Source organism: Triturus cristatus, chromosome 2_1 (assembly GCF_964204655.1).
Source record: "Triturus cristatus chromosome 2_1, aTriCri1.1, whole genome shotgun sequence".
NCBI classification, from domain to species: Eukaryota; Metazoa; Chordata; class Amphibia; order Caudata; family Salamandridae; genus Triturus; species Triturus cristatus.
In genome coordinates this window covers 469,050,251-469,066,708 of record NC_140581.1, presented here as the reverse complement: position 1 = coordinate 469,066,708, position 16,458 = coordinate 469,050,251, and the positions used below count along the sequence as shown (strand labels likewise).

Sequence of the window (16,458 nt, the reverse complement as noted above, 5' to 3'; positions counted from 1 at the left end):
GGCGAGCAGCGGTGTTCTGGACTACCTGGAGTCTAGAAGTTACTCCTTCATTTGCTGCCAACAATAGTCCATTACAATAGTCCAACCTACTGAATGATGGTTTTATGTTGCAATAAATCCAAAGTCTGATGGGCTACGTGTGTACCGTCATGGAATGATCGATTATGTGACTTACTGCGGAATGTAGTTTCTTTCTGTTGGTTTGAAAAATAACGTGGGTGAAAATATTTGGTAAAATAAAACCAGAAACAGTATATAAACACATAATGCATGTATATTTGTATATAAATAAATTTGAATCCGATTAGCTCTTTACCTGCATAAAAAATGTCATAAGATCTCCACAGATGACTTATAAGACGTGCATGGTTGACATTTCTGTCAAAGAAGCACCTGACAACTATTGGACTTGTTGGTGTTTATCAAAAATCCGATTGGCCGCACTCTGCTAGTCCTACCAGCGTGTTACCCCAAAGAATTGTGGTCCATGAAGTAGCGTCGGCGGGTACGCCTATGCCAAAAGTTTAAAACGAAAATAAGTGTCGCGTTAACCATCCCTGGACACGTGTTTCGAGGTAGTTGCCTCTCGTCAGCAGGGAGTAGGTATGTGTGTAGGGTTGCTGCGTAGGCTGCCAAAAAATATTCTCAGGTAAAGTACCACTCAAGGCGCGCAGGTGCGTAGCCATGGGCTCGTCAGCCCCACCGGCTCAAGGGAGCCTGAATGTAAACAAAAATCCGATTGGCCGCACTCTGCTAGTCCTACCAGCGTGTTACCCCAAAGAATTGTGGTCCATGAAGTAGCCTCGGCGGGTACGCCTATGCCAAAAGTTTAAAATGAAAATAAGTGTCGCGTTAGCCATCCCTGGACACGTGTTTCGAGGTAGTTGCCTCTCGTCAGCAGGGAGTAGGTATGTGTGTAGGGTTGCTGCGTAGGCTGCCAAAAAATATTCTCAGGTAAAGTACCACTCAAGGCGCGCAGGTGCGTAGCCATGGGCTCGTCAGCCCCACCGGCTCAAGGGAGCCTGAATGTAAACAAAAATCCGATTGGCCGCACTCTGCTAGTCCTACCAGCGTGTTACCCCAAAGAATTGTGGTCCATGAAGTAGCGTCGGCGGGTACGCCTATGCCAAAACTTTAAAACGAAAATAAGTTTCGCGTTAGCCATCCCTGGACACGTGTTTCGAGGTAGTTGCCTCTCGTCAGCAGGGAGTAGGTATGTGTGTAGGGTTGCTGCGTAGGCTGCCAAAAAATATTCTCAGGTAAAGTACCACTCAAGGCGCGCAGGTGCGTAGCCATGGGCTCGTCAGCCCCACCGGCTCAAGGGAGCCTGAATGTAAACAAAAATCCGATTGGCCGCACTCTGCTAGTCCTACCAGCGTGTTACCCCAAAGAATTGTGGTCCATGAAGTAGCGTCGGCGGGTACGCCTATGCCAAAACTTTAAAACGAAAATAAGTGTCGCGTTAGCCATCCCTGGACACGTGTTTCGAGGTAGTTGCCTCTCGTCAGCAGGGAGTAGGTATGTGTGTAGGGTTGCTGCGTAGGCTGCCAAAAAATATTCTCAGGTAAAGTACCACTCAAGGCGCGCAGGTGCGTAGCCATGGGCTCGTCAGCCCCACCGGCTCAAGGGAGCCTGAATGTAAACAAAAATCCGATTGGCCGCACTCTGCTAGTCCTACCAGCGTGTTACCCCAAAGAATTGTGGTCCATGACGTAGCGTCGGCGGGTACGCCTATGCCAAAAGTTTAAAATGAAAATAAGTGTTGCGTTAGCCATCCCTGGACACGTGTTTCGAGGTAGTTGCCTCTCGTCAGCAGGGAGTAGGTATGTGTGTAGGGTTGCTGCATAGGCTGCCAAAAAATATTCTCAGGTAAAGTACCACTCAAGGCGCGCAGGTGCGTAGCCATGGGCTCGTCAGCCCCACCGGCTCAAGGGAGCCGGAATGTAAACAAAAATCCGATTGGCCGCACTCTGCTAGTCCTACCAGCGTGTTACCCCAAAGAATTGTGGTCCATGAAGTAGCGTCAGCGGGTACGCCTATGCCAAAAGTTTAAAATGAAAATAAGTGTCGCGTTAGCCATCCCTGGACACGTGTTTCGAGGTAGTTGCCTCTCGTCAGCAGGGAGTATGTATGTGTGTAGGGTTGCTGCGTAGGCTGCCAAAAAATATTCTCAGGTAAAGTACCACTCAAGGCGCGCAGGTGCGTAGCCATGGGCTCGTCAGCCCCACCGGCTCAAGGGAGCCTGAATGTAAACAAAAATCCGATTGGCCGCACTCTGCTAGTCCTACCAGCGTGTTACCCCAAAGAATTGTGGTCCATGAAGTAGCGTCGGCGGGTACGCCTATGCCAAAAGTTTAAAATGAAAATAAGTGTCGCGTTAGCCATCCCTGGACACGTGTTTCGAGGTAGTTGCCTCTCGTCAGCAGGGAGTAGGTATGTGTGTAGGGTTGCTGCGTAGGCTGCCAAAAAATATTCTCAGGTAAAGTACCACTCAAGGCGCGCAGGTGCGTAGCCATGGGCTCGTCAGCCCCACCGGCTCAAGGGAGCCTGAATGTAAACAAAAATCCGATTGGCCGCACTCTGCTAGTCCTACCAGCGTGTTACCCCAAAGAATTGTGGTCCATGAAGTAGCGTCGGCGGGTACGCCTATGCCAAAAGTTTAAAATGAAAATAAGTGTCGCGTTAGCCATCCCTGGACACGTGTTTTGAGGTAGTTGCCTCTCGTCAGCAGGGAGTAGGTATGTGTGTAGGGTTGCTGCGTAGGCTGCCAAAAAATATTCTCAGGTAAAGTACCACTCAAGGCACGCAGGTGCGTAGCCATGGGCATGTCAGCCTCACCGGCTCAAGGGAGCCTGAATGTAAACAAAAATCCGATTGGCCGCACTCTGCTAGTCCTACCAGCGTGTTACCCCAAAGAATTGTGGTCCATGAAGTAGCGTTGGCGGGTACGCCTATGCCAAAAGTTTAAAATGAAAATAAGTGCTGCGTTAGCCATCCCTGGACACGTGTTTCGAGGTAGTTGCCTCTTGTCAGCAGGGAGTAGGTATGTGTGTAGGGTTGCTGCGTAGGCTGCCAAAAAAATATTCTCAGGTAAAGTACCACTCAAGGCGCGCAGGTGCGTAGCCATGGGCTCGTCAGCCCCACCGGCTCAAGGGAGCCTGAATGTAAACAAAAATCCGATTGGCCGCACTCTGCTAGTCCTACCAGCGTGTTACCCGACGCTACTTCATGGACCACAATTCTTTGGGGCAACACGCTGGTAGGACTAGCAGAGTGCGGCCAATCGCATTTTTGTTGGTGTTTATCACCCACCTTACAGGGCTTGTGCCACCCCATAGGTTTGAATTTGAACACCATATAAGCAAACAAATTATGCACATTTTTCTTATTGTTTTTTCTTATTTATATTACATCACTGTCTCTTTACCTGCCCAAAAAGAATCTCTCGAAACTGCAAAGAACCCAAATTATGCCTTCCAAACTCTTTCATCCTAGGATGCCAGAACCATTTAACACCTTCAATGAAGTTTTTAAATATTGGCTCCCAATGAAAGCCTTGGATGCCTATCCATATTTCCCAGCCTTACCATCAGCACTTAATTTGGTGCCCGGGCCCTTGTCAGGCGGCCAGTGCAGCTTGCACCACCCGTTGCCCCTGCTAACATGGCCAATTACAGTACCAAACAACTACTACCCATCAAACTCCTACAAATTTTACAATTCAGACTATGCAAGCGCCCCTAAACTAGAAGAATGGTCTGGCCGGCAGATAACAATCATTTCGAATGTATTTTGAATTATTAAACAACTGTTGTGCTGATCTGTAAATTAGACAGCCCCATTATGTGGCAGACTGTCACAAGTGTCCGTGTTGACAATTAGGTGCTGGAGCAGAGCACCGGAAAACACCAGCTCAAATTAAACACTGCCAGTCACCCAGATGCTAGCAGTAGACCTCTCTGAAGCTACTAATTTTCCTCTGTTTGTTTTGAAATATTTGATGGGGGAACGTGCAAGTTTAAGTCTCTGGACTCTGCAAATAGCTCACTTCAAATAGTGTACCCCAGGAGACTATGTTACACCGTGCTTCTTGGCAGGTTTCCATAATATGTGGTGGAGGGTGGGTTGGACGGATGGGAGTGTGCATGGGTTGTGCGTATGAAAGAAGTCAAATGTGGGCTAGATGTTACAACACTTGAGTTACAGTCAACTGTTGTGTTGGTTCTTGAAATCCGTAGCAGTGTACTTACATTGCATCTGTTCAAGATGTCTCACCATGGGTCCCTCTTAACATATTTTTGTTCCCTTCAGTAGGTTATTAGTAAGACCTGAACCAATTTACATTACTTTATATTGTTTCTATAGGTACCTTTGGAAGAGGGCAGCAGGATTTAAATACAGAAGCACGAGCAAAAAGGTGAAGAAATTGTATTTATTTTACATGCATTGTTGTTTATGTTGTTGAAATGGTGATTTTTAGAATCTGGTTGTTAAATACAACCCTTTGAATGAAACAAAACATGAATTTTTATAGCTGAACAGAAGTCTTCAATTAAGAGAGTATCAGCAAATGTTTCATTTAAATGAAGTTTAAAAAAGGCTGCATCCTGAAATTTGTGGGAGAAATGCACAAAATGAAAATGTTATTCAGGGTGTTGGCAGATTGTGAAAATGCTGATGCATAATTTTAGTTATGTAGGCTAAGCATGTTGACTCATGACTGTCCCTTTAAGAATCTTGGGGCCAGATGTACGACAGAAAATTGCATACACAAACGGGTTTGCAACCCATTTGCGCATGCACTTTTCCTCTGGGCCATGTACTAACACTATTTTGCAAGTCGCAAAGGTGTTCCCTTCCTAATAGCGACTCACAAGCCTTGCAATTTACCGCCCTCTTCAAGAGGGTGGTAATGCAGTTGCAAATGGGAAGGGGTCTCCAGGGGACCCTTTCCCCTTTGCAAATTCGGGGGGAAATATTTTTTAGGGGCAGACAGTGGTCCCAGGGAACACTACCTGCCTTTAAAAAATGAAACGAAAACATTTCATTTATTTATTTATTTTTTAATGAATCCCGTTTTCCTTTAAGGAAAACAGGCTGCATTTTTTTTTAAATATAATGCTTTATTGACAAGCAGTCCCAGACGTGGAGGTCTGCTAAGCCCAGCAGGCCACCATCCCTGGGAGGGCCAGCCATTCCCAATGGGATCGCAAATTGCGAGTGCCTCATTTTGCAACCCCATTGGGAATCGCAATCAGTGTCTCTGACACTGTTGTACATTGTAAATTGCGACTCGCAATTTGCGACTCGCAATCAAGCCCAAATTGCGACTCGCAATTTACACTGGTCATACATCTGACCCTTGAAGACTGAACTGTCCATCGTGCCCAGCATGCAGTCAGGTAGCTTGTTGTTTTCCGTCCTTTGAAGAAGATCTGAAACAGTTTTTGTCTTTCGGAAAGGCTATTTGTGGCTAAAACACTAATCCTGTCGGGGCTTTTTATTATCACCCGATGTCTTAGGGCATCAGATAGCTTTTTCAACCCTTTTTCCTCGTGGGAAATGTCTTTTCTTTTTTTTCAGGAAGATTGTTTCACCGGTTCTTTTCCTTCAGTCATTATACCTTCAGTTTTTGATAAATGTCAGTCGTTGTGGTGAAATATCTAGGAAAAATGTAAGTTTTAGCTGTTGACTTTGAAGCGAGAGGGCCAGCGTCTGCTCTCTCTGCCTCTCAGGACAATGCTTCTGACACTTCTGGAAGTGAGTAGATAGTCATGCGGCCACCAATGTCCATGCGCACGATCGCTGAGGCTCTATGCAGCAAGATGTCGGATATCTAGATATATGCATACTTCAGCGTTGAGTTAAGGGAGCGAGAGTATTTGGAATCAATGCTAAAAGACCATTTCCTGTTAAGAGTGTTCCTCTCTCATGACAAGAGATGTTTCTCCATCGACCTTGAGGACCTGCATGGTCATCACCAGATCCTCTTCCACCTACTGCTTAGTAAGTCCTATCCACTCTACCATCCGAAGAAGACACAGCTTTGCTACCGTCTTACATTCCACTGTCTCTTCCTCATGCGGTGCAGCCTTTTGCAATTCTTGTTGTGGTCCCTGAAGTTCAGCCCAATTTCTCTAGAAAAGTGGTCTTCATCCAGAGCAGAAAGATATTCGTGGCACTATCTCAAGAAATGCCAAGTAATACGGTCTAAAGGCACTCTTTAGAAGTACTGACTTAGGGAATAAAGTTACATCAGCACATACTGGAATTCGATCTACAGTAAAGACAAAATATAATTAAAACAGGAGGTTTTGTCACTCTGCACATCTGCAACAGATGACATGCATCATAATCTGCTCAGTTAATTAACTAATTAATCATCAAGGACCATTGTGTAATACAAAGTACCTCTATTTATATACCTTAAGGTGAACCTTTTATTAAAACAAGAGAGTACATTTTGCCAAATATAAAAAACGGAAAGGAAGGAAAAGAGGTACTCAGGAAGAGAAGAAGAGAGAGTCTGAGGTATATGGATGATGGGGATATTTGGGAATCATCAATGGAGCGAACCTCCATCAATCTTCATAGTCGTACATATCATAATTCAACACTGAGAAGCTACCCCTATGCCTTCATGGCCATTTTTCCCCTCGGGAGGAATCCGGTGAGAATTATAACAGCTACAGTCCACTTCCAGTCAACATCCTTGCTGTATGACATTTTGACAGAGTTCTTCTGGATAGCCTCTGAAAAGGATTTTGCCACCTCCACTTGAACAGACATAGAATCTTCCTTCCTACATTACCTTCGGGCAGGAAGGTTCAATAGGGAAGCCAAGACACCCAGCTCCTTTAGTTCCATTTTATTGCCACATCTTTTTTATTCTAGTATGTGTTGCTAAACTAAGATCCAGAAAAAAGGGGATTCGCTTTCCGTCTACCTGTATAGCCTGTTTTAGTTTAGTCGCTGTCTTCACTTTTGGGTGATAAAGGTCTGGGTCCCGGAGACTCACAATGACTGTACCATACGGAAATACCAGCAGCTCGGAAGGCAGCCTTATTCTCTCCTAATCAGTACATCTTTGTTGGGCTCCGAGGGTGAAAGGTACTTTTTTAAGTAAGACTTGCTGTCTAGTACTAGAACGTCTGTGGACTGTGCATCCAGCTCTGCTCATGAGACTCTCTAGTTACATAGTTAAGATCTGAGCTCTTTCACCGATATTAGTCTGTGTAGCCAGCTCAGCACATGCAACTCTTTATTTGATCCAGTTTGGATCTGAGCTGTTTTACGGATGTTTCCATGTTCAGTACCTTACTCTTTACCTGCCTTAATCTGGACTCTGCTGCCACTGTTGCTAATTTGTCAAGTGTGTTTAGAATCTTGTCCCATGCTGCCTACGTGTTCCTCTGCCATGTCCTACTTGCATATCAGCTTCATCATTTCTCTGAATTCCTTTTTCCTGGATTGATATGGAGTGAAAACCTTTTTTTATTCTTTTGCTCCCATGGCCCATGCTGGAGTATACTGCATCTCTCACTGACCGCTTCCCTACACGTGCCTCTACCTTGAGTAGCTCAAACCAACAGGGCCCTTACTAACATGCAAGCCCTACATCACTGAGCATCCACCGCAATCTCCAGAAGATGTCTTTGCACACCGCACAAAAGCAGTGAGTAGATTGTGCTCGGCATTAGTTACCATCTCCCCCTCTGCCTGGTGTACCTGGAATGCTTGAGACTGATCACCCTCGGCACTGTAATATTGCCTGCCTTTTATTGCTCAGAAGAGCCCTCCTCTAACTCCAGATCACCTGTAATCATGTGTTCCCACAGTTGCAAAGCAGCCAGAACCTTGCTGCTTTTTTAGTTCCCAATGCCTCCTGTGAGAAATTGGGTTGTTGGTTGAGTGGGGTGTAAGCCCTTCTCAAGGAACAGCCACAATCTTTGTCAGGGTGAACCTCAAAAAGTAACTAAATTAACATGTGCTTCATAACCCTCTGGGAGCTTGGCACAAAAGCAGTCCGGCTTAACTTAGAGGCAATGTGTAAAGAATGTATGCAGCACTTCAGTAGCAGTGATAATGTGAAAACACAACACAAGAAAAATCCCATACCGACTTAGAACAATAGAGTACATTTTAATAAATTATTTGACACCAACAACAATATCCAATCTGTGAAGCCGGAAATATGCCATTTCAAAGATTTAGGTAAGTATGGTGCCTAAAAGCATAAAGCACCACGCACGGTTGTCTGGTGGTGCTAGACTGGAGAAAAGTCACAAATTCAGGCCAGCTGCAATGGAGCATGTGCCAGACACAGGGCCCCGTTAGTCCTTCTGAAGAAGTTACCTATTCAAAGTCCGGCTCAAAGTGTCTAGTTCACAGTGGAGGAGGCCGCGAGGAGCGGGGTGAGCGTTGTAGATGCTCATTGCTGTAGTGGAATAGGCCGTGTGTCGTCGCTGTAGCGCAGAGATCCTGTCAGGTGTCACACTGGAACTTCATGTCGGTGGTCAATGCGGGCTGTCTATGCTGTAGCGGGCAGTGCAGATGTCATGTTGCCACTTATCGCTGGCGGTCGCTGCAGCGTGAGGAGTCTGGTCCACTGGAGCTTCACGCTTATGGTCATCACAGGTGAAGAGATCTCGCTACATACTGGCCGGTCCGCATTTGCAAAGAGCTCAAAATTTAGGGGTTTCTCCTTTTCTTATCAGGAGGCGCTCAACTGATGTCAACCAAGGTTCTAGGACCGGGGAGGCACCTCTTGGGGAAGCGCCTCTTAGGGATCAGGAACTCACTCCCGCAGAAACCAGCAGGGCTCAGGCAGGTCCAGTGCACCAGGTCAGCTGGGCAGTTACAGGAAGGCCTTAGGAAAGCATAGTGTATCCCAGTAGCTGAGAACAGAAAGCAAGCCTCCTGAATCCCGGAGTCACTCTGCCTGGAATGAAGGGAACAGGTCCAGTTTTCCATCTCAGAGAGCAGGACAGGGATACATCAGCAGAGGAGTCCTCTGGTAAAAGGGCAATCCTTCATCTTTACTACCCACAGAGCCATGTGTGTACTGAAGAGTGTGTCTCAGGGTCCAATATTTATATCTGGTTCCAGCTTTGGAGCGGGAGAAACTTCTGGAGTTTTCCTCCCCACAGATGGTTCTGGAAATTCCTTACTCCAGACCCTTGTCCCAGCATGTCTGGGGTGACAAAAGGCTAGTGTGAAGTCTTTGTGAGTGCAGGAAGTAGCCCCTATTGAATTAATAGTGTGTTAGGTGACAGCTCTTCCCCCATCCATCTTGTCAGGATGGTCCATCCTGCCAACAGCTAGTCCCCCTTTGTAACACTGTTTGGAAGAATACACAAAGGCCACTGCTAACTACACCCAGTCATTTCACCAAGGACACAGACTGCAGGCATCTAATGGTTAGGACAAGAAAATGCCAACTTTCTAAAAGTGGCATATTTAGAAGTGTATCTAAAAAATAGACTTTACCATTAAAGAGACTTTTAAGTTGCAATTCTCTAGAGACCAAACATTATATGTCTTCCTGTTCCCAAGCAAATGTTTTCACTTATTAAATGTAATAAGGTAATCCAATGTTATCCTAGGAGAGAGGTAGGCCTTGCAGTAGTGCAAAACACATTTAGGAATTTTGGGTGACTTATATGTATTAAAAAAAAAAAGGTGTAGACCTGGCAAAAGATTTATTTTGCTGGGTCTAAATGGCAGTTCAGACCTGCATACAGGCTGCAATGGCAGGCCTGAAACATGTTTTAAAAGGATAACAAGTGGGTGGCACAATTAGTGCTGCTGGCCCGCTAGTAACTTCTTGTTTCAAGCCCGGGGTACATGTAGAACCACTTTTCTAGGGACCTATAAGTAAATTAAATGTGCCAATTTGGTGTTAGCCAGTCAATTTTACCATGTTTAAAGTAGAGAGCACAAGCATTCTAGCACTCGTTAGCAGTGGTAAAGTACACAGAGTCCTAAAGCCAACAAAAATGAATTTCTGTACAACAGGAAAGGGAGAAGGCAAAAAGATTGGCCACCCTAAGATTTTCAGGTCTAACACCTCCTACACCACCCATGTAAAAAGAAGGGTGGCAAGTGTAAGAGCTTGGTTATAATTATTTTCTGGTTTACCACTTGCATCCATTGCTGACATGCAGATTTATAAATTGTATCTACCTATAATTTATTATCACTAATGCATCAACACACCATATATATTTATATATTTTTATGCCAAAGACCACCATTTGAGTTTGTTCGGTATTAATCTTCAGGTAATTCTTGATGGCATATGTATCAAGGGCTTTAAGTGATTGTTAGAATCTGGTAGGTAACTACATCTTCAGTATGATACATTACCCTTGTTGTAATGGTGTCAAGTCAGTTTGGGGCTGATCTAGGTCACTTATAAATAAATTGAATAATATAGAGCCTAAATGCATCGATGAACAACACCTTATCTACCAGGGATGCATGGATCTATGTGGTATTTTTTTGATTGCTGCCTGCCAGGGATATCAAAGCCCATCTATCGCTGTGTGGCTTCCTCAAGATGATTCACAAGGGAAAGTGGTAGGCTCAGAGTTAGCAATTTAAGCCAAAAAAGTGAATAAAGCATTGGGTTAAAGGTATGGGTGCACCTCATTTCAAAGCATATTATTATACATCACAACAGATATGGCCCACTGGAGGAGGCTACCAGGGTCCCAAGATCGCAAGGAATACTAAGGCTGTTGTTGGGTTTCCGTAAGGATGCTTAAGGACACATCAGAGCAGTTAAGGTACCTCTATTTTGCTGGGCAAGATACACGCACCACACCTGACATACCCCTGTGGTGCTTGCCTGAGTTTGTCAACTTGATTGGGAGGTTTCCTCAGAGGCCAGGGTAAGAGGCAGGGATATTTAAGGTAGAAGATCTCTACCGGGTTACAATGGGCGAGTCGCAAATTTGAGCAGTGAGACTGGACTGACTGCCGGTCAATTTATGGCTCACGTGGCATTGATGAGGTCGGTGTGATGCACATGATTAAATGAAGACACTGAGCCGGAGAGGTCTACATTGTTAAATCAAATACTCACACTAGGCATCTGTAGACATGCTGTGACTGGACTTTGTCGGGCCTTGGCAGCACCAGTATTTTGCACTGATATCTCTATGGTAGAGGTTAAATGGGATCGAGAGCTGGGCAGGGAGGTTTTGGAGACAGATCGGTACAATTCCAACAGCTCTCCTAAGAATGTCACTATTGGAAATAGCCCTTTTTGCAGGGTTATCCCCAAACTTTTTGCTTCTTCCTTCTATTTTTTCCTGACCTGTTTGTGTTGGTTTTAGGACTCTGGGCACTTTACCACTGCTAATCAGTGCTACAGTGCATATGCTCTCTGTGTAAATTGTGTTGGGGATTGGTGTTTCCATGATTGGATATTTGATTTACTTGTTAGTCCCTAGTAAAGTGCAATGAGTGCGCCAGGGCCTGTAAATCAAATGCTACTAGTGGGCCTGCAGCACTGATTGTGCCACCCACGTGAGTAGCCCCGAAAAGGTATCTCAGACCTGCCATTGCAGAGTCTGCGCGCAGTTTGTAACTGTCATGTCGACCTTGCCAGTGCACACACTTGCCAGTCCCTAACCTTCCCTTTTCTTACATGTCAGGACCCCTAAGGTAGGGCCAAGGTACCCTTGTGGGCAGAGTGCAGTGTATGTGAAAGGTAGGACATGCCCTGGTGTGTGTGGCATATCTTGATGGTGAATTACGGCCAATTTAGTTTTTCACTATTGCAAGGCTACCTGTTCCCCGTAGGACAAAAAGGGGAGTTTGTTTATAACATCTTATAAACTTAACTGGCCCGGGGAATTCGGTAGGAAAATTAAGTTTAGTATGCCTGAGCTCGGAATCTAAAGATGCATCTTTTAGTGAAGGTGATTTTATCATTCTGTGTTTGAAAACACCACTTTTAGAAAGTAGGTATTTTCTTGCTCAGTCATCCTGTGTGCCTCTGCTGGAATGTGGATTGCCTGTCTGGATTTTGGATGACAGAATACTGGGGAGCAGGAGTGGCTGCAGATAGTATAGGTGGGTCAGGAAAGGGCTGAATAGACCTGGGCTGCAATTGGGGAAGGGGGAGTCCTTGCACCTCATAGGGCCTGGTCTGCCTCTGACAATGCCGTCTCCACCTCCTGCCAGGAAGTCACACCAGAGAAGGCAGAACTGGTTCTGGCTGGGCACAGACAGTGTCTGCCTACGAGATCAAAGGATTTTGGGATATAAATATTGGGGCCCAGACCCCTGAACTTGAGAAATCTTTTGGACCAAGAAGACTGCCAAGAAGAAGAGCTGGAAAAGCTGCGAGGAGGAACTACCACTTTGCTGTGTGCTTTGCTGTGTTGGCTTGCAGTGGCTGCTTCTGTCTTGGGCAGTGAAAGGACTGGACTGAGCTTTCTGCAATCTACTTTTGTGAGTTTCTCCAAGGGCTTGAGGTAGAGCTTGCCCCTGTCCAAGAAGTCTCAGGAACAGCAAAGACTTCAAGCTCTTCTGCCCTCAGCACTGGGGACTTTGTGTTTTGTGCTGCAACAGAAGAAAAAGCAACCCAACGACGTCGCTTACGACGCTGCCGACTCCGTGTCCTGACGGCACCACAGAGGGCACTGCCGCACCGCGACCCTGGTCTCACGGACTACGCTACTGAGCTGCTGCTCGCACCGCGACCTGTGGGCACCACAATCCGCACCTCCTCGCTTCACGACGACGCCTTGGTATCCCCGACGATGCCGCTCCACGCCGAAATCTATGCCGCTGCTTGCACCATGGTTCGAGGGCAACGCTCATAAAGTTACACGACGCACCGCCCTCATCCAGCACCGCAGTCTTGGCCTACCGACGCCGGCGCCATCAACTCCTGTTTGTCAGCCGACGACAGTGCTTCAGCAACAACGACGCTACTGCTTGCACCGCTACCTGCCAGCACCACATTCACTTCGCACTGCCACCCTGGTCTCACCGACGACGCCATCTGACGCCGCCACCGTGCTGATGCTCGCACCGTGACCTGAGGGCACTGCACGCCACACTGCTGCACTTTGCACCGCAGCACCCGACGCCAGCGCTCCTGACTTCAACAGAGAGGAGTTCGATCTGCAACGCTTGTGACTGCGAGGGCCCGACGACTCCTGCACCGACCTCCGGAACCAACGCCTGCGGACACCATGCTTTCGGAAGCGCAACGAGAGGTCGCGGACGCCCTGCATTTCTAAAAGGTACTGACCCGCGTCGCCGCGGTCAGCCAGAACGGTTTGGATTTGTTTGTTCACGACGTCGTGATAGCCCCGGACGGAGCTATTGACATCAAGAAACGGTTTTTCAAGCATATTTTGATAAGTGTAGATTTTTAAGTGCTGTATTGTGGATTTTTATCATTTTTGGTCTTGTCTTAAGTATATAAAAATATTGGATATTTTTCTAAACTGGTGTGGTGTCCTTTTGTAGTGCTTACACTGTATTACTGTTGGTTATGCGCAAATGCTTTACACACTGCCTCTAAGATAAGCCTGACTGCTAGTGCCAAGGGGGTGAGCAGGGGTTATTTTAGGAGTGTAACTCCCTTATCCTGACTAGAGTGGTGGTTTCTGCCTGGCATTGGCGCATGCCCTAGCATACCAAAAATCCCATTTCTAACAGTCACCATAAACCAAAGGTTTATATTCACACAGATAAATTAACTGCATCAGGCATACCTTTCACCACATCGGATAGCTATGATATTACCTGGAGCGCAAGACATTTGTCCTAGGTGTAGACAACCAAAGGCGGATTTCTGCCACATAGTCAGGGAAAGTGGGTAGATTCAAACATACTAGTTGATAGTGGTTCAGACGGTCAGGGAAATAGTTGAAAAGGCTATTGTCGCAGGACCCACTGCTTGTCTGTTGGGCCTAATGGAACAAACTACTGCAACCAAACATAAATGTTGTTTTATGGAGTTGCCATTTATTGTAGCAAAATGGACGATTGCTGAACTGGCAGTGATTCGTGCGGTTCGAGCCTGGGGAGCAGGCCCTGAGCTGATAGCAAACTATGAGGGTTTTCTGGCAACGATTGAAGTGACGAATGGCCACCATGAGCACTCAGGCAGTGGATTGGTCGATTTGTGTGAAAATCTGAGGAGATCGTTGAGGTGAACTAGCGCCCCTGACATACAAGAAATGAAGGTATCAGATACGTGTATTGGAGAGAATGTACAAGTAGCATGTATTGGAGTGAACGTACAAGTAGCAACCGGGAATCCTAAAGTGTCATGTATATGGATGGGGGGGACAAAATAACACTACCCTACAATGAGGGTGTGAAGCGGAGGTTGGGGACAATTATTTTGACTCTGCTGACAAGTATGAGCATGTATAATGTGTAACAGATAACTGAAACTTTGTTTGTTGATGTATATCATGAGAACAGCAGTACAAGCAATAAATAGCAATTTAAAAAAACATTGGGTTAAAGGCATCCAAGAAGTCCAGCAATACACAGTTCAAAAACTCCCTGTCCCTAACCAGAGAATTAATGGAGAGGAGCTTGAACATCTTGTACCGTACATTGTGAGCATCCTATTCCAGAAGTCCATTTTAGTGGGCTGTAGAAGATTTCTAGTTTTGATCCATTTTCTCAGTACTTCAAGTATTATTTTGAAAAAGCATAATTCCCCAGTGATCACAGGATTGCCAAAATATAATAATTGCTGGGACCGGCTTGGTTTCTCTTAAATGGCACCAGTTTGTAAAACTGTAGAAAATGGTGGTCTAAAAATCTTCCACCACCATATTGGATTTGATTTTTAATATATTGGTGGTCAGACCATCTGGTCCGTTAAAAATTGGCAATTTAGTTTTGATATTGATAGAGCTTAAATATATGGTAAGTGGTTTTGATAAATCTTCTGCAGCTTTTGAATTAGAAGTAGTTTTTGGTATTTAGCCACCTTTTACGGGTTAGTGAAATGGTCACACTAAGAGGCATCGCTATCATTATCTTTACAAGAGGCGGATGATTGGACTTAGCATGCATGGTTGCGGTGTAAAATGGCGCAGTTCAGAATAGAGTCTGTGTTTTGCTTGGGGTTTTGCTTCAGGGTGATACTAACCCACTCTGCTTTGACTGCTTGATAGTGAACTCCGTATGCAAGGCTTAATAAAAGATCCGAACCCTTTCATTACAACATTGTATTGTGAAAAGGGGGTATTATTTTTGTTGGTATACATTGTTTTCCATTGCAGCCGTTAGATTACTTCAGGCTCCCTGCGAGTGTGATTATTTTCAAGTGTGAAAATGACAGAATTTGTTTGGGCATAGGTGACAGTTCGTGTGCTGTAGTTCGATGTGACAATCAGAACATTGCCAGAAGCATACCATGTCAACAATAGCATAGTTCACGCCTGAGCCAGAGTGTGTCTGTATCAGTTTGTAGATGCTGAGGAGTCCTTTAGGTGTTGTATGGTGTTTTCCCCAATAAAGTCTAAAATAACAAACTCTCACTTATCCTGAGAATGATTAACAAACTTTGGATTAATACTTCTGAGGTTTATTTTCTCTGACTGTGGTATTTGCTAAATCTGTTGAAGGTATTTTAGCATTAAAGTTGCCCAACTATTTGTGGGATTCGACATAATATGGTACTAATACTAACCAATGTGGGTATCATATGTTCATTTCAGACAGGAATATTCAAGTAAATCAAGTTATTATGCATTCCAGTGGCTTTATTATTAGAAGAGAAGTAAATCCTGATCACACTCTACTAGCTTGATAGATAGTGTTGAGTGTAGGGCATCAAGGCACTGACCTATTTGATATAGAAAGCTGGCCAAGACCAGGATTCCCCTATTTCCCCTTCATAGCTGGAGAGCAAATGACCTTAGCTAGGTTGAAATCATCAACCATTCATGTTACTCGAAAATTAACACATTAGAAGTAGCCGCCTTAGTTTTAGGTCTCGCCTGGCGACGCAGCGCATGCATTCCTCGCCTTGGCGAGATCTATTTTCGTCGGTTTTGGTAGCGAAGGGATACAGTAGATGTGCATGCGCCTGGACAGGCGATGTGCATGTGTACGGCTAGCAGCGTTTGAGCACATCGCGCGCATGGCACGCGGCTCGCAGCGTTTGAGACATCGCATGCATGGCGCACATTCACTTTCCCTCCCTCCCCCTGTCGGCTCCAGATCGTCTCGGCTGGCCCCGCCTCATTCCTGGCGGTGACTCACTTTCTTTGTGTGATAAGTGGCTGTGAAGAGGGAGAGCTTTGTGGAACTTTGCACGAGCGCTGGGAAGCGAGGCTCGGCACAAAACATCTCCTTGTCGGCATCTTGGAAGTTGCTATGGCTTTTGAAGGTCTGGAAAAAAATTCAAAAGAGTTTAGGATTTAACCATTGCTGGCTGTGTAAACCTCACTTGGATCCACT

The 16,458-nt window shown here is 45.6% G+C and overlaps 1 protein-coding gene across 6 annotated transcripts in view; it reads left to right on the top strand.

Annotated features, from left to right (window-relative positions):
• The window catches only part of POLK (DNA polymerase kappa), a 1,025,073-nt gene that overhangs the window by 987,418 nt on the left and 21,197 nt on the right, over window positions 1-16,458 (top strand). For all 6 annotated transcript variants that reach the window (XM_085632293.1, XM_085632295.1, XM_085632292.1 and 3 more), the window contains one exon: window positions 4,366-4,417. In XM_085632293.1, the coding sequence (XP_085488419.1) occupies window positions 4,366-4,417 (52 nt within the window). The remainder of the gene's footprint in view (window positions 1-4,365; window positions 4,418-16,458) is intronic.